Source organism: Lissotriton helveticus, chromosome 1_1 (assembly GCF_964261635.1).
Source record: "Lissotriton helveticus chromosome 1_1, aLisHel1.1, whole genome shotgun sequence".
Taxonomy (NCBI): Eukaryota; Metazoa; Chordata; class Amphibia; order Caudata; family Salamandridae; genus Lissotriton; species Lissotriton helveticus.
In genome coordinates this window covers 727,600,778-727,620,350 of record NC_136057.1, presented here as the reverse complement: position 1 = coordinate 727,620,350, position 19,573 = coordinate 727,600,778, and the positions used below count along the sequence as shown (strand labels likewise).

The following is a 19,573-nucleotide window of genomic DNA, read 5'->3' as shown; positions in this document are numbered from 1 at the left end:
CTGGATGTGTATAGGGCTGGATTACAGAAAGAAATGTTTGACCCTGTCACCAGGTAGGTCGCCCCCCTAGCCACCGCGTGGTCCTCCCCGTGCCGCGTGCTGTGCTCGAACCGCTGTTTCCTCTGTATCTCACATTTGACTTGTGCCTGTGATTTTTGTCGTTCCCCGTTTGCCTTCTGCGCCCTCCCGCCTCTGATCGCTGTTTTTCCTTTTTGTCATTTCTACTTTGTGCCTGTGATTTCGTCGCTCCCCAATTTCACCTCTGTTATCTTTTCTATTTTTCCTTCGTTCCCCTTGCCTTCTGTGCCCTCCCGCTTCCCGCCTCGCCCTCGGCTTCCCGCCGCTGCTCCCTGCGGCTCCGCCCTCCAGCCGTTCCCATTCACCACCCCCTTCCGCTTCCCAGCTGCTCCTCCCTCCCTCAGCCCCTCATATGGAGGCCGCACGGCGAACGCGCGCAGCGGGTGCGCCGATTGTGCGCCGAAGGCGCACCAAAGGCAAGCCCGTCTACGCCCGTCCGCGCCTGGACCGTGCCGAGCGCCAGAACCCCTGGTCCTTATCGATGCCAGCGCTCCCGACGCACTTACAACGCCGCAACCCTCCACGCACTCAATACCGGCCGGAACACCGCCGCCTGCTACCAAGCCACCCCGAGACGCACCCACGGACCCTTCACCTGCCAAGCCTGCAAATACACCTGCCTCCGAACCTGCACCGCACCCGCCAAGCCATGCACCTCAAGTGCATCCTGCTCAACACCCGCTCCGTCCACAGGCACGCCATCGAACTCTGGAACCTCCTCGACCCAACATCACCAGACGTCGCCTTCCTCACGGAAACCTGGATGAACGCCTCCTCAGCCCCCGACATCGCCATAGCCATCCCGGATGGCTACGAGATCACCCGGAGGGACCGCGCCAACCAAACCGGAGGAGGCATCGCCATCGTCCACAGGAACACCATCCGCGTCACGACCAACTCCGACGACACCCTCACCGCCGCCGAACACCTTCACTTCCAGATCCACACAGACCCCAAGACCACCCTCAGAGGGACTCTCATCTACAGACCCCCGGGTCCACGCACACAATTCAGCGAAGCCATTGTAGACTTCGTCAGTCCACACGCCCTCACTCCACAGACTACATCCTCCTGGGAGAACTCAACTTCCACCTGGAGAACAACAAGGACTGCAACACCACCGCCCTGCTGGACAACCTCGCCAACCTCGGACTCAAGCAACTGGTGAACACCCCCACCCACTACGCCGGACACACGCTTTACCCCGTCTTCTCCTCCAGCAAGCACATCTCCTTCAGCCACTCCACGGACTACACTGGACAGGCCACAGCTGCGTCCACTTCAAGTTCAGGAGAACCACGACCCACCACCACCCACAACAGGGTCCCCGCAGGAGCTGGAGCAAGATCACCGCCCTCGGCCAGAACCCGCCCACCAACACGACGGACCCCGACGAAGCAGCCCACAACCTCACACAGTGGCTCACTGACTGCGCCGATAAACTCGCACCACTGAAGAATCCACCCAACAGACCCGGCAGCAGGAAAGCCTCATGGTTTACCAACGACCTCAAAAACTCCAAGAAAACCTGCAGCACCCTCGAGAAAGCCTGGCGCCATGACCAGACACCAGAGAACATGACAGCCCTCAAGAACGCCACCCGCAAACACCACCAGCTGATCCGCACCACCAAGAAGACAACATTCAAAGAACGACTGGACAACAACACCCACAACAGCAAGGAACTCTTCAGCATCGTCAAAGAGCTCTCCAACCCCAGCGCCTGCAACAACGACATCACACCCTCGCAGGACCTCTGCGACTCACTTGCCTTGTTCTTTCACAGCAAGATCGCCGACATACATAACAGCTTCGGCGCACTGACCACGCACCCAACCACCTAACCAGCACCCCCCACCACCACCCTCTGCACCTGGACCCCTGTCAGCACCGAAGACACCACCCGCATGATGAACACCATCTACTCCGGCTCCCCCACCGACCCCTGCCCACACCACATCTTCAACAAAGCCAACTCTATCATCGCACCCCAGCTCTGGCACATCATCAACAGCTCCTTCGCATCCGCCACCTTCCCGGAGAGCTGGAAACATGCCGAAATGAGCGCCCTACTCAAGAAACCAACCACGGACCCCACGGACCTGAAGAACTTCCGCCCCATCTCGCTCCTCCCCTTTCCAGCCAAAGTCATCGAGAAGACTGTCAACAGACAACTCTCCGCCTTCCTCGAGACCAACGGATCCCTCGAACCCCCACACTCCGGCTTCCGAACAAACCACAGCACCGAGACCGCCCTCATCGCAGCCACCGACGACATCAGCTCCCTGCTCGACAACGGGGAAACGGCTGCCCTCATCCTCCTGGACCTCTCAGCAGCCTTCGACACCGTCTACCACCAGGGTGCGGTGCGCCTCAGCAACACCGGAATCCAAGGAGCGGCACTGGAGTGGATCATCTTGTTCCTCGTCGGAAGAACCCAGAGAGTCCACCTCCCCCCGTTCCGATCCCCGGCCACCGAAGTCATCTGCGGAGTCCCGCAAGGATCCTCACTTAACCCCACCCTCTTCAACGTCTACATGAGCCATCGCACGCCAACACAACCTTAACATCATCTCCTACACCGACGACATCCAGCTGATCCTCTCCCTCACCAACGACCCCGCCACCGCCAAAGCCAGCCTCCAGGAAGGAATGAAAGACGTTGCGGAATGGATGAAGATCAGCCGTCTGAAACTGAACTCAGACAAGATGGAAGTCCTCATCCTCGGACCATCTCCCTCTGCCTGGGACGATTCCTGGTGGCCCCCTGCCCTGGGCAGCGCACCCAAGCCAATGGACCACGCACGCAACCTGGGCTTCATCCTGGACTCCTCCCTCACAATAACCAAGCAAGTCAACGCCATCTCATCGTCCTGCTTCAACACCCTGCGCATGCTCTGAAAGATCTTCCGATGGATCCCCACCGAAACCAGGAAGACGGTCACCCAGGCCCTCGTCACCAGCCGCCTGGACTACGGGAACACCCTCTACGCTGGAACCACAGCTAAACTGCATCCATAACGCCTCAGCACGACTCATCCTGGACATCCCTCGCCGCAGCCACATCACTGCCCACCTGAAAGACCTTCACTGGCTCCCCGTCAACAAGAGGATCACGTTCAGACTCCTCACCCATGGACACAAGGCTCTCCACGACATGGGCCCGAAGTACCTCAACAGCCGCCTCACATTCTACACACCCACCCCCCAGCTCCGATCCGCCAGCCTCGCCCTCGCCTCCGTCCCACGCTTTCGGAAATCCACCATCGGAGGAAGATCCTTCTCCTACCTGGCAGCGAAGACATGGAACTCCCTCCCCACTCACCTACGGCTGACCCAGGACCATCTCTCCTTCAGGAAACAACTCAAGACCTGGCTGTTCGAGCAGTAGCACCCCCCCCCTCCTCAGAGCCTTGAGACCCTCACGGGTGAGTAGCGCGCTTTACAAATTTTTGCTGATTGAGAATTAAAAATCCAAAGTTTGGCACAGGGTGTTGCTCAATATTTTGATGGTGGTCCTGGATTGTATTGTAACTACTGCAGATATAAGGGCACCCCAGGTCCGTTTCATTTTATTTTAACACAAGATATCATAACATGCTTACAATAAATAATAAAAAACAACCAGTTCAACATTTAGATCATATATTCCTGGAAGTCAAGGATTCTTTTTTATGTACAATTTTAACCTGATCTGCTAGATCATACTTATGAAGTTCTTCAGTTACTTTGGATTCCATATGCAATGTAATGTCCTTAATAGCCTCAAATGCAAAGGCCAAAATAAGGATTCAGTCAAAGGCAATCCCATATACATGAGGAGTTGGTTGAAGCAAAGACCATAGAATACTTTGGTGCTTGCCCTTAAGCTCATTAGGTTTGTAATATAATTTGACAAAGATGAAATCGAGAGCTAATGTGGGAATGTGCCACTTTTTGCATATTCACCCCTATTTTCCTGCTGATAGGTATTGCTGTTTTTTGTTCACTGTACACTTGGGTAGTAGTGTCCAAGACCCATTATATGTGCTCTTACTCTGTGCTCAAACTTGATAACTGCTAATTGTCATATTTGACTTCCCAATAAGGCAATAGTATGTGGTGCAGGGAATACCCCAATGTCATAGAAATGTCACATGTGTACTGCAGCACATGTTGTGCCATTCACTAGGCTGACCACACACAGAACAAGGTTTTATGGGGAAAACAAAGTTGCCATATATCTACAGTGGCTAACCCTCAAAACCTATTTTCACTGTGAAGGGCTCTAGCTGTACAGTAAGAAAAACAAACATTCAGAATAAATTCACAACACTGCTATCTGTGGTTTAAGACAAGTTACAAAAGTAATTCAAACACTGTTTATTACAAATCCAATACAGTAGAAAAGTCAGATTTTGAATAAATATTTAGGAAAGGAGAAGTGACTTTTAAAAAGGTACACTTTGCCTGAACCTCCAGTAGACGAATTAACATTGCCCAGCCAGCAGCTGGTCTGACAGTGCTTCTCCTTGATGAAGTGTGAACTGCTCCCAGAAATAGAAACAATGGCTTAGGCATTTTGGCAGGAAGACCTGTACTGTAACACATATTAGATTGGAAATAACAACTGGGGAGGGTTCAGCAACTTCATTAACTTGAAAAGGACCAGGATGAGACCTGGCCAAACATGGTTAAGTGTGGAGGGAAACCTGAAGAGTCCAGAAGAAAGTAAAACCTTTTCTTCCAGAAAGCGACTTCAGAACTAATGTTCAGCCTGCATAATATTGAATCGACTGTTACATGGCTTCTGAAACACCACACTGACACTCTTTAAGGGCATCTTACATGCTACAGCATATGTCAGACAAAGCCTGGAGAAATTCGATCACTTCACCTCAGCTCCATTGCCTCCCCTTGCCAGCCACCTCCTCTTCAAAAACACATTTTAAGATGCTTCTTTGGTCTAGGTCCCTGGTTGCTATGCACCAGTACATTTGTTTGATTTTTATTATAATAAGTTCCTGCAATACTTTTATTGCTTCATCATTAAAAAGCCATTATGATCAGCACACCTGATTATCTTGCAGACAAGCTCACCATCCCTGGTGGCTTGCAGCAAACCTATACCAACACCTGCGTAACCTCCACTGTCTCCCACTGAGAAGAGAGCTACTTTCAAGATACTCACCCATGCCTACAAATGCCTCCACATTACCAGGCCCCAATACCTCAACAAGAGAATCACTTTCCATGTACCCAAGAGAAACCTCCGATCTGCCGACCTTGCCCTCGCTGAAACACCAAAAATCTGCAAAGCCAGAACAGGTGGAAGAGCCATCGCCTACATCGCGGCCTAGACCTTGAACGAGCTCCCGATCAACATCAGACGAGCCCCCTCTCTGAAAATCTTCAGGAAGACACTCAAGACCTGGCTCTTCAACTGAACAGAGCTGCTTAACATCTCCCCCCGCAGCAGCTTGAGACTATCACAGGTGCGTAGCACACTTATAATTCCCCTTATTGAATGATTATAGTCAGACCACTATCACACTGGCAACTAAGAAGTGTACAATAGAATATGGGATAGAAATTATCATTGCTATTCTACATGAAGGAAAAGCCAGCAGTTTATATCCTCAGCACCGTCTTCGCGTACTACTTGTGGGATTAGCAGAATCATTAAAGTGTTTATAGCATTTTATCTACTTCCGCTCCGTGATGTACATGAATTTTGAATTTGTTCACATGAAAAATTGTGATGTTTAAAAATATTTCCCATCTGAGGCGCTAGATTGCACAGCCCCACTTTCTAGAGCTAAATCGGGAGGCCGTAGTCAAAAAACTGCCCCATGGTTCAGCAACGAACTACGAGTCATGAAAGCCGCACTGAAACGAGTCGAAAGACTGTGGCGTGGGGCTCCTTCCAAAGAAACCAGAGACGCCTATTTGATTGAGAGGCAAATTTATCATGGGCTTATTAGGAAGTCTAAAGCAGCATATTACACATCCAGAATTAGCGAAGCTGGTAACTCAAAGAAGGAACTTTTCTCGCTCTACAAAACTCTTTCGAGTGGAAAGCCAGCTATTGCCCCAGATGACTGCTCGGCCGAATCCTGTGATAGGATCGCTGACTTCTTTGCCGAAAAGATATCCAAAATCTACTCGGCATTTTCGATTCAACCCATTGATGGGATATGATTTGTGGAAAGCCCTAGGGAATGGGAGGATAGACATAGATTGACCAACTTTGTCGTCCCGCCTCCAGAAGATCTCTTAAAAATCTGTAGATCCGTAAAGTCGGGATCACCACGGGATCCCACCACACCTAAACGTCTAGTTGATTGTCTAGTGGTATTGGAACCCTATATCAGACACTTACTAGATGTGTCTTTCAGCACTAACACCGTGCCCGAAGACTGGAAAAGGGCGGTGGTTCTACCCCTTAGGAAGAAACCAAACATCAGCTTCGATAAGCTAGAGAACCTCCGGCCTATCTCCCTTCTGCCGTATTTGGCCAAAGTGGCTGAAAAAACGGTCAATTTGCAATTGATGGACTTTGTGGAAGAGGCCGCCCTACTACACGACACCCAGTTTGGCTTCCGCCCCCGTCATTCAACGGAATCGGTGCTCCTGATGGCGGTGGAGGCCCTTCGTCAGGGGGTGGATGAGGGTCACACTATGGCCCTCATCCTATTGGACCTGAGTGCGGCATTCGACACTGTAGCTCATACCACCTTGCTACGGTGTCTGAACAGTGGTGGAATATCTGGAGCTGCACTCAAATGGCTCCAATCCTTCCTGACTGGGAGAAAGCTTCCAGGTCCGGCAGGGCAATTATTATTCCAGGGACATCGGATTGGGCCAGGGCGTTCCCCAGGGATCGTCCCTGAGCCCCACTCTATTTAATCTTTATGTCTCCCCAGTGGCCTCGATCGCTGCGGGCCATGGCCTGCAAGTTGTGTCCTACGCCGATGACACGCAGTTGATCATCTCCCTTTCACGGGCCCCGGCCTCGCTATGGACAGTTTCCGAGCCTGCATGCAAGATCTTGCAGCCTGGATGTCCACTAACTGCCTCAAATTAAATGACAACAAGACCGAGGTGCTCGTGGTGGGGGGGGATCCATCTGTTTGGTCGTCGGCGTGGTGGCCCACTTGCTTAGGTGAGGCTCCTACACCTCGTCGGGAAGTTAGGAACCTCGGAGTCTGGCTTGACGCTGACCTGTCCTTTGGACCCCAGGTAGGCCGTGTGGCGGGTGTATGCTTTAGCGTTCTAAAAAACCTATGGAAGGTCCTAGATCTCCTTCCTACGTCTGCTCGTAGAACGCTGGTACATGCCCTCGTCACATCGCTCCTAGACTATGGCAATCTACTGTATCTGGGAGCAACCTGTAAAGTAATAAACCGCCTCCAGGTGCTACAGAATGCGGCAGCTCGCCTCATTCTAAAATCTCCCAAAAGATCAGCCTCTAGAGTTGCCCTCCAGACCCTCCACTGGTTGCCAGTAAGGAGCAGAGTCGAATTTAAGGCCCTTTGTACTTGTCATCGCATCCTTGCTGGTAAGGCACCAGCACCACTCCAGAATCTAGTCACCAGGTATGTACCTACACGCGCCTTGCGCTCCTCCCATGAAGGCCTATTAAAGGTTCCTAGGATAAGGAGGGCCCGCATGGGAGGAAGATCATTCCGCTACCTGGTGGCAAAGAGCTGGAATGCCCTACCCCTTAACCTCCGCCTCGAGCCAGCTGAATCCAGCTTCCGAAAGAAGCTAAAAACAATCTATTTTCACGATAACTGAGCTTACTTTATTCTTCTGCTTTTTGAGTTCTTCGGTTTTTTTCCAGCGCGGGGACATGCCATCTGAGCGTACCAGGCGCTTTATAAAATTCCCTTATTATTATATCAATCACACCCTTTAGCCTAGTTCCAAAGGGGTGCTATCCTTTTGTGCAATAAGTGATTCTCTTTCTTGCCGGAACTTTTTTTTATATGTCGAATTAATTACTCCTTAAATTGAATAGTACATTCGTACAGTTATTATACATGTGTTTGATTTTTTTAATGATTAATTTGTGGACTATCTTTTTCCATTTATCTATGTCTATTTTTATTACAGTTTCTAATTGCAGATATTCAATTACTTAATTACCTTTCTATGTTATAGATTCAACTATATATAGTTCACTTATTTGACATTCAGGGCTCCCTATTAATTTTTCAGTTTCCACATTACCAAATGAATGTGTTTTTACAGGAAGTCTCATCTAATCACTTGGATTTATATTCACAATACCTCCCTAACATTTGTTAATTATCATCTGAAGGATTGCTGGAAACTCCCTCAATTTAGTTACAATTTGGTTAAAATTAAATAACTGTTATCTCTGGCCAATGGTTCAGATTTGTTTGGATTGCAGTGTTTACTGTGTCAACATTACCTCCATCTTCCTTTCAATGGCCACTACCTTGAGCAGCCATATCTTGTAGGATGATTGTTTCATTATACCTTGAGGAGGTCTGTCAGTTCAGTTCTGAGGCCATTTTAGGTATATCTACAACATTCCTTGCATGTTGGGCACAAAGAAAAGTATTCCTCCAAGAATGCCATTTGGTCCACCAAGGGATGAGATTATTCTAGGATAATTTAAAACAACTAAATACAGAAGAGTCCAGCAAAACTTTTCAGGTTTCCTGTTTCTTTAATATGGAAAAAGGAATAATGGTGTCTGTGGTTAGTTTGAGGCGAATATCCTGTGAATCTCCCAAGATATAATTTGAGGGGTGCCATTAACTTTTCCCCCTGAAAGCCTTATCAGCCCCTGTGGACTTCAGGCTTAGATTTTTCAAGGTAATCTTATTGTGTTCAAATTAGACTGTACTTAAAAATAGAACTTAATTTTGTGGCCAGACCAACAGAATGTAAGCAGCAACCAAACAAACAATACACAGTTTGGTGCAACCAAGAAGATAAACCCACGCTGTTGGTGGCCCCTCAGTCCTTTAGCCCACGAGCCAGACATTATGTCGGGGATACATTTAGTGTGGTCCACAAGTTAGGAATGTGTCACAGTTGCACCATTGTTGAGGCATTCCAACGACCTTGCGTTTTTGGTAATAACGTGGCCATTATGGATAAACAGGACTCCCCCTGTGCTTACTGCTTAACAAGATGTTGATTCTAACGCAACAGTAGCAAAGCAGATAACCTCATCAAACACCTGGACTCCGACTGACACTAAGGTTAAGTAAAGAAATAAGCAGAAGCTCTGTCATAAGTGTGCTGCACTGGCTGATAGTTTGTCACACTACCTCAGTGGCTCTGCACTCCTCACCAAAATCAAGTTCAATGTAAAATGTGAAGAATGTCATGTACAATGTGCTGTACACTTGGTTGTCTGTAATACCTTGTACTTTTCCCAGCCAGAGTAGATTATTGTGCAAAGAAAGATCACCCCTCTCTCCCTCGTAGAACAATACCAGTTCCTGGGTGCCACTACCAGCAGGAGTCAGATGCCCTTGATTCTTTTTCTTCCAGCACAGTCTATTCCCTGGTCCAAGAGTGTTCTGAGAAGGTGCTGTTGAGTTGCCATTCTCATTTGGTTCATGAGCCAGTGATTAGAGATTCTTTTGTATTTAATCATGCTCACGTTCTCGCTCTATAACCACCTCGTTTCGAAGCACTTTGCTTCAATGTGAAAACAGATTCCCGGAAGCCCTGAATCCAAAATTACTTACTTACCCCTTCTTTGATCACAATGGGCTCTGGCTCTACGCACATGACTTCCTTCTTTACACAGTGTCCTTCCTCTGTCAGCATTAATAACTGATAGGACTGGAGTTAGAAAGTCTCGGAAAGCACCGGGAATGGATGGAACAGATGCTGTCAGCTTATTTTGGCATCTCCAAGTCAAAAGAGGTAGTGTGAATGACGTTCTTTGTTCCGACAAATCCTCTCGTCCCACCCTAGATGACTAATCCCTATAAAGTGGCCAGTTAATGCCAAAACCACTGCTATCCTAAGTCCAGAGGCCAGGCTACTGCTTTGTGAAGAGCCGGTTTGTTAACACTATAATGTGTATTTGGCCTTTGAAAGTGACATGTGTGGTAAAACTGGGCATAACCAGTATTAGTTCACACAATATACTTTGTTTATAAACTTCTGTTTTCACTAAAGTTATCAAAAATCTACTGTTACCATAAAGTTCGATTTTTAAAACTAAGTGGAAAATATTTTTGAATACTTTTACCACTCCTTTTTTAAGTGAAGATAGCAGTTAAGGGTTACAATTTTACCTAGGCCTCTTCATGGAGAATGTAGCTGAAAACAATCTGTCCTCTGACGTTTCACTCAAACTTTATTAACATTGACAAGACATACCATGGTTGCAGTTCCTGCAAGTGTTTACACCTGTTTGTGTAGGCTGATAGACAAATCTAAATATCGCAAGTGAAAGTAACTTGGAATGGCTGTTGACAATGTCAAATCATCCCCTAAATCCCTGTGAGAACATACTATCTTAATTGGATTAAGCACCCAAGTGGACTTGTAGGGCTCGGGGGACTTTTCCTACATGGTAATAGCACTTTGTCTTGCCATGTATCACTGCAGTGCTTTTAAACTGCACCTCGCCAGAACACAATGATGCTCCTGACAGCCCTGTATATTTGCTAATACATATAGGTTGTGTAAACACACACTGAGGTCCAGGTGACATTTAACTTTCATGCCACTATTCAATGTGTGTGTTATCTTCCATGGCTTCTCAGGAAAGCGAAACAGTACACATGGGTAAAACCAATCTTGAAAGTATCATTTAAGGCCAGAGCTCATGCACAGTGAAAATAAACAGCGGAGTTACAGGCACAGATTGTTAATACCACTACAAATAGGGTTCGAAGATGGTGAAAGTCTGTGATGACCACGCATAAAAGGTGACTCTGTTACACTCTCAAAATATGGTGGTAAGACTTGTGAACTGCCTAATGAAATTTTATCCTGTCTCTCTCTCACTGCAACCTGTAGTTGCTGCCAGTGAAACAGAGTTCATTTGAAAGTGCCATGCCTGCTGCACAGAGGGGTTTATAGAACTGGACCAGCCTGTTTATTTGCTCAGATTTGAGCACTTATAAAATCGCTGAACTCCAGCTTTTTTCTGCTCTGGAAGTGCCTGGTTTCAGGAGCACTGAATGCAAAGGTTGAGCTTCCCGAGTTTTAGAACTTTCATTTGAGAGAGTTACTTACAGAAGTCTGTGCTATACGTGCTATCTATTTTTGTATTCTTTCTCAAGTTTGGCTATGTTTTCAGTTTCTAGTAGCCAGATGCTTTGGTGAATGTGCGCTTAATAAATACTAACAATAACAACAGCAGCAAAAACAATATTAATAATAATCATAATATATTGTGGTTGTTCTATTATTAATGTTATTATTATTATTATTATTGGAATTATTAGTATCATTAGTATTGCTATTTTTATTATTATTTTACAATATATTTTGTTCACGCACAATATTAAAAAAGAACAATAATAGCACGAACATTATTATTAGTGTCAGTAGTAGTAGCAATATTATTATACTACCTATTATCATCATCATTAGTCCACACAATATATAGTAATTAAATCTTTTTAGGCCATCATTATTTCAATTTCAATAGCAGTGCTTCATTGTTTTTCTACAAATTACCAATGTGCGGTACACTTAACATTACATTAGAGATTTTGAATGCGCACTCCAAGAATCACAGTAAAATATATTTATTTTCACCTGGAACCGCTCGATATACTATACCTGGATATACTTGTGTTCGGCTAAACCAGGAGGCACTTGGATCAGGGCATTGTTGTCAAAGTGAAGCTCTCTTAAGTGAGGAACATTTGCTAAAGAACCATTTTGAACAGTAGTTATGCTGTTCTGACTCAGGCCCAATCTGCAAAAACAAAACAGAGAAATGTGAATGAAAGAGCAAAATAGTATGATTATGTGAAGCTTGTGTAATAGCCCTTCTATCTGTTTTATTTAGTGTCTACCATATCATTCTATTAACAGTGTTCCGCAAGGAAGCTACAGACTTCATCAATTTGTCTTCAGTTTTCAGCACCGGGAGCTTTTAAGAAATGTATTGATCTGAGTCTTTTAGTATGCTGTAAATATATATATTTTTTAAATCGTTTTATTGATACCAGTGAAGCGACATTTATGTTTACAATCAAATGGGATGAATTATGGTTTAGCATAGACATACATACATAGCTTGTTGTACAGTGTGATACTTAGTAATCTTTTGTTACATTGTTTACGGTGTACTTGGAACAGAAGGAGAGGGAACAAGAGGTGGGAAACAGATACAACCATGATATTCATTCCATTTGCTCCCTATTTGTGACCACTTTTTTGGGCAGCCTCTTGCAACATATACAGTTTTCTCCCTCATCATGCACCAGTCCATGTCAGCCTTCCACGCCTCCACTGTAGGAGACATACCTGCGCCCCACATTTTAGCAACATTTCTTTTAGCCCATGTTTCGTCTTTGCCAAATGTTTAACAGACATCTCTTGACAAGAATTTCCATGCGTAGCCCAAGGACCACTCTAAAACAATAGTGAATTCCCTTCCAATATTTCTAAATGTGTACACACTCCCATAGTCTATGTAGAAATGTGCCGTCTTGACCGCAATGTCTCCTGCACCCCAAGTCATCTGCCCAGCCCATCCCAGCTAGCATGGATCCCGTGACGTATGCTCTGCGGAGGATCTTAAATTGGACCAATCGCAAATGAGCGCAGATCGCAAATACCCGGGGGGAGGCCAACGCTTCCTGCCACTCATCTTCGTCTAGCTCTGAGACAACATCCTCCCAGTGTCCCCGAACCGTTCTAAGGAGGTCTGGGGCGTTATTAATCAGCTTTTTATATGTTAGGGATAATGCTTTTTTTTGCATGTAGCCTTGAGCAATCTATCCTCTAACGGTGAGGCCTCTGGGAGAGTCTCTCTCTTCCGTATATGTGATATCACTGCGTGTCTCACCTGCAGGTACCGAAAGTGTTCTGTGGCAGCCATCTCATACTCCTGCTGCAGGGTTGTGAATGATACGATCCCTCCCCCTTTCCTTAAGTTGCCTTCGTTTGAGGACCCAATAATGTCCTAGTTCTCAAATCCCTTTGTTTTCCTCAGGGTCCCCAGTTGCTCCGAATCCCACAGGGGAGTAGCCTACGTAATTTTCTGTTCCCAACCCATACTTTAGAATGCTGTATATTTTGATTTGAGGTCAGAATGGCACTAACTCCGCCCACCAACGGCAATATAGTCAACTTAATAATGTTGCCTGTATGTATGTTTGTATATATGTATGTATTTATTATTTGTGTAGCACAAACCTTAAAAGGCAGAAGAGCGCTCTACAGTATCATAGGAAAATATATTTTCAATAGGTTATAGGAGGGTTTGTTGTGTTCTCAGAGTTAAGGTGGGATGCTACTGCATTACAAAGTAAGGTTTTTTGAAAGATGTGTGTCTTCAAGTCTTTCTTAAATTGAAGCTGGGTTGGGGATCCTTGACGAATAAAGTGTTGTTAGTACAGATCTTAGGTGCAAAAACAGTGTAGGTCCTTTGACATGTTTTCTTCTCCTTTGAACTTCTTTGTTTCATTTGTTATAAACAGTGACGGCCAGCATGATTCGTGGGTGGCAGGGCAGGGCCGGGCGCGGGTGTGAGCGTGGGATAGGGCAAAAAAAGATACTTACCTTACCACCGGGTCCTGCCTCTCTGCTCCTGCTCTCCTCGTGGGACTCGAGGAACAGGAAGCCAGGAAGAACAGCGAGGCTCCCCTTACCAATCACAACGCTGCAATGCAGCATTGTGATTGGTAAGCACCCACACTCCCCTGGCCAATCACAATGCTGCAATGCAGTGTTGTGATTGGTTTTGAGCATCCTGGTTCGACACTCAACCAGGAAATGGGGGTCTGGGCTTGTTCTCCATGCAGGCTGTAATGCAGCCTTCATGGGGAACTGGGAAAGTGTGCATGACAGGTTTGGGCGACCAAAAAGTCATTGCACACTTAGGTGTGGGCAAATCACTCCTCTACTGCTTTTCTATCAGAGCAGAGAAGCCCTGTACCCGCCAGCCCATAAAGGAAACATAAAATGATGATAACTCAGTTATTATCATTTTATCTTTCCTTTACTTTACACTGCTGAAAAGCAGTGAGGTGACTCTTCTCCCCCATAGCGGAGGAGCCACCACTGTTGATAATCTCCTGTCTGCAGAATGCAGAGAGGCCACCACAAATGGCGAGTTTTTCAGCAAGATATGCGGTGGCCCTGCTCGTGATAGCTTTGTTGATGATGCAACTGGATTTGAAGATGGTACTGGCAGCACGGGAAGCCATTGGAGTTCCACACAAGGATGTAGTGATGTGGCCCTATTTCATCAGGCCCTTCATGAGGCATGCTGTAGCTTGTGAAGTGCCCTCAGTGGGACCTCAGTGACTCTCAAGAACAGCATGGTCTGAGCAGTCAAAGGTTTCCTCAGGAGTGGCAGGGATTGGGGAGAAGATACATTTGTTAACCAAATTTAGAGTGAGTGATACATTCCACTCTGCTGGCGGAGTTGGCCAATTTTGGGCTAAGCAGAGGTATTTTTATAAAATGGAATTCTGGCCAAATTCCATCAACTGCTGCATGGCAGAGTTTTTTCTTGTGGGCAGCTTGCTAACGGTAAGTTGGCGAGCACAAGCTACATTTGGCGTGACCAATCGTGATTTTGGTTCGCTGGCAGGGCACCTGGTGAGATTTCTCCAATACAGGTGAATGTGGTAGGCAGTAACTGTTAGCAGTCAGAAAGGTGCAGCTTGAGTAGAAAATCTACTAGAGTGGCAGCAAAAACAACTCAAGAATCTGAGCCCTCCGGCACACAGTTTGTTGCTGTTCATGCTTATTTTTCATAACAGACCGAGCCCCCAGTGCTAAATCACAGTGCAATGTATCTATTTCCGCCAGTTCGTTTGTGGAATTCCAAGGAATCTTGTGGACATTTTTCAAAACTCTGTGGAGTACGGCGGAGTTAAACTCCACATGTTCCGCCCAGGCCTATTCAAAATACACACAGCAGCTGCAATTAGTTATGGCCCAGCCAAATACTCACTTTTATGAAAGAAGAAGTATTCTTTACTGCAAGCAACACAAAAGGAAATACAACATTCATAAACATTTTCCACAATCCCCCCTGAGGTCAGGGCTCAATTGTTTCTTGGGCAGTTCCCCACTCCCTTCTCATTCCAGTGATAGTGGTTATTCCCCATTCATTATTGGTAGTGTACAGGTAAGCCCCACTTCAAGTCTGAGTCTCAAATATTCCAATCTAATGCTGTCTTAAAGTCAAAAGTGTTCCAGCACCAAAACACCATCTAACAAGCAATCTCCCTGGGTCAACTGGCTCAAAATCAGTCTTGCACCTGCGCGATGGAAGTGACCAGAGTTCCTGAGCATGCCTACTCCCCATGCGCTAGAGTGGTAGTAGCTGTTTCAGGTGAGTTCACTGCAAGTGGCCCAGGCGGGCTGCACTCAGTAGTCCTCAAGTTCCTCACACGCGGCTATGCAGCCGCAGTGACAAAAGATTTTGTATTGCTCCTGCAAGCTGGATAAGTTCTTTGGACTGCCCCATGATGCATGTGAGGGGGGTCGGATAGTGTGAAGCTCCTTACCCTGATCCTCTGTAACAGTGCAGGTCCAAAGGGGTGCCCATGGCAGCCTTTCTCCTTCTGAGACATTTCTGACCAGGCCATACTTCTTGCTGTGTCTCGGTAACCCCCTTTGACATAAGAGGTTGCTGGCTCACCACCTGACATGGGCTTAGATCCACTTAGCAGGACAATCTGCCCACAATGGACCCTCATGGAATACTGACCCTTCCCTGCACATGGCCAATGACCTGTTTTGCACAGTGGTGATCACAGCTCACTTCATGGTAGCCTCTCCTGGCATATGAGAACTGGCTTTTTCATGTACATGGACAATGACCCAATCAGTGCAGTAACCATCTCCTCCTAATCAGCAGGATTCCCCATTGGGCCTTGCTCCCTCCAACACTCTCCTCACAGGGTGCAATGATCTTGGGAAGCAGGCAGGCACTGGGGCTCCAGGCTCAAGGGCAGGTGGTCTTGCATTCTTGGGGTGATGTTACCACACCAAGCTGGGAGACTAGCAGTCACTCTGTCGCTCCTGCAAGCTGGATAATGTCTTGTTACAGGCAGAAATCTTTCAGAGCTTCTCCTCCTCTTCCACAGCCGATTGGCTGCTTGACAGTTGAATATGTTGGGGGGGTCAAGCTCCCCTTCTTATAGTCAATTTCCAGAAACCAAACTTGATTTAGAGTCAGATTTAAGTTTATGTTAGTGGTCTGCTTCCATTTATAGTGCCCACTCCTCTGCCTTGTCTTCTTTTACAAAGCAGACGGTCACAGCAGGAGAGACTCCAAAACTGCAATGAGAGTGACTAGGAGGTAACACCTGCATGTTAGCCATAATGATAAGTGTATCAAAAGTGTGGTCCAGGGTCTGACTTTTAATGATTCTCATATCAACTCATCTCCTACAGTGATGTGCCCAGGTCCCTTCCTCATGAAATCTCTCTGACTTAAAGAACACCCTTTGTAGTGTCTTGGCTCTCCTTCGCCCGAGGGTGCCCCACCCAGCTTACAGAAATGGAGCAATGTATAAATCTGTCTAGGAGATTCTTCTGCCTCCTCATGTTTCACCTTGCAGCCATGGGTCTCCAAAATGGAACTCAGAGTCAGCTTTGTACTGTTCCACTCACAGGCACACATACACCCAGCACTCGAATATACCATACACACATTGCACAATACTACATACTCCATGTGTTGTTTCACCCACAGACACACATGCACCCAGCATATCCATATAACATGAAAACACTGCAGATTACTACATTAGCCATGTACTATACCATTCACAGGCACACATAGATCCAGTGGATGTATACCACACATGCACACTGCAACAATACACACCAAACTGATGTAGGCCAAGTATGAGTTAAGTTCACAGCGGCTGTCATATAAAGTGAGTGGGCCTGTAGTCCTTGGTGCCATAGGTTGAACTGACTTGTTCACTTGTATTGACCACTACATGGTATGCTGCCACCATGGCACTGGTCCTACTTAACTCCTGGTAAAGGCAGTAGCTTTTCACCACTATGAGGGTAGTGCTTTGGGTGTCCCTCCCAGTCCTACAAGACCACAATCAGTGAGACAGACCTATGTCATGGTGCAAATGCATGATCTGTGTTTGCCTATGACAACAAAACTCAGCTATAGGGATCCAGACTTCAGTACATTTGGGACACTCATGGCAGGTGTGCAGATCTGTTAGCAGGCAGAGGACTTTTACGTCCCAACAGAAACCAGTGGGGATATTGGAAGTCTGTGGATCAGGGCATTACCATTATTTAGATGCACAATTTCTTTTGGCCAAGTGGAACATACTTTCTGCTTAGGACCTGGCCTTTGGCTAGACATAGCACCCATCCTACATGATCACAGAAACACATTGGCCATGCTCTGTGAGGTTGTGGGAATAGGTTCTCGCCTTTCGACACCCCGAGTACCTATCCTCCATACCCACCCAGTTAGGTGTGCTTTATCAGCATCCATGTAGGCAGCTTTGGGTGCGGGACCTTTAAATTAACTTCATCACCACCATGCAATCTTACAAACATGTTTTAACACCATGCGCGTTACGCGTTTTCCCGCTTTGCGCAGACTTTTGCGAAAACCCGCGGTTCATGACGAGCTCAGCTCGTCATGAGCGTACGAGAGGCGTAACTCATGACGAGCTGAGCTCGTCATGAGCGTCGAAGGGGTTAACAATAAACATCACCATACTACTCAATTTAGCATAGGAATTACATCAATAATGAACACATATGGATGGATTCCCAATTTTGAAGGATGAAAACATGTACCATGCTTATACAATACTTAGCAAACTGACTCTATTAAAACATAAAAACAAACTGTGAAATATTGTTCTCAGTGTCAGAGGTTCCCGACAAATTACTAATATCTTCCCATACAAAGAAACAACTGGGCAATTACAATTTCATCTCAGTGTCACTCAGGCTACTTATGCAGACAATCATAGAACCTGCTAAACTCTCATTCACATCTCATTTTCACCTTTGAAGAACAATGCTACGGCAGAGGTTGAGGTTACGTTAGTAGAAGCATATAAAAATGTATAGCAATATAAAATGTCTCTGAACATAAATATGGGATTGTTCTGTTTGGCTCTCTGTAGAAATCAACAAACAAAATACTAAATATGGAGTTAAGCATGTAAAATAGTATTGCACAATAATGCAAGCCAACCGCTCTTACACAGGGATCCATCAAATATTGCACATGAGTTACATATTAATGATCACCAGTGTCCACCATTGTTTATACGGTAGTGAAAAGTTTCAAACGTCTCAACATAGCCTCAATCCATTGTTTAACTATCAGTCTGTTTGTGAAAGGCAAGCAGAACTTTCCATCATGTTTTAGTACTTTTGTGGCACAGAATATAGTGGTGTATAAAAATGTGAAATTTACAGGGAATCAGGAAATTGAGAACATATTTGAAGACTGGCTGTAAGATATAGAGCACAGAGAGTCCCAAACCACTCTACAGAGCTTTAATATTGTCAAGCCTACTAGAAGTATGGGGCATGGAGGAACAAATTATATATAAAGTTATCTAAATAATTTTGACCTAATGCAAATTATGCTGCACAATTTCTGTCAGTATTTTTTTCATCAATTTGAGAACTAAACAAATTGTTTTGTGAAATCTGTCCTTTTTGGAAATTATGTTGTAAATTATGAGGCACAGGAGGTAAATGGTGCAATTACAGAAGTGCCTACATTCACTGACCTCACCTTTGCCCATTATTGTATTAGAAGTTTATTCATGAAAGTGAAACAAAGCCTAAACATTCTAATTACAAAACTGTGTGCATTGTTAGCTGTGCTGAAACAGTTTTTTTCAAGCTAACTACCCCTAAATGAATATGTAATATAAAAAAATACATAACAGGTAACAAATGTAATGTGGTCCTGTATTGCCATCTGGTGCGTATTATGGAATGCAGCTCATTTTCATTGTTAGTGCTGGGCTCACCTTTCAAGAGGAGCACCCCAGGTTAACAAGAATAGTGCACTGTATTACACTGAATGCTCTGCCACCAGGGCAGCCGCAGACTCGTGCTGCCCTGGGAGCAGTGTATTTGAGTGAAATATGGAGTGGCTTTGAAGCAGCCGCACAGTGTTTCACTGTGCAAACGGCAAACCACTTTCAATTATAAGAAGGGAGAGAGATCTCCTTGCAGGTGGGTACAGTGAGTGACTATAACCCCATGCAAAGGGGTGTCTTGGGGTGTCCGTGGGACCACCCCTTCCGCCCCTCCAGAGGGCTGCCATCAGGGGGTGCACAGACAGTGTGCCACC

The 19,573-nt window shown here is 46.1% G+C and overlaps 1 protein-coding gene across 1 annotated transcript in view; it reads right to left on the bottom strand.

Moving 5' to 3' along the window:
• The window catches only part of DCN (decorin), a 390,395-nt gene that overhangs the window by 70,822 nt on the left and 300,000 nt on the right, over positions 1 to 19,573 (bottom strand). Inside the window, exon 7 of the mRNA XM_078674259.1 lies at positions 11,854 to 11,992. Coding sequence (XP_078530385.1) covers positions 11,854 to 11,992 — 139 coding nt within the window. The remainder of the gene's footprint in view (positions 1 to 11,853; positions 11,993 to 19,573) is intronic.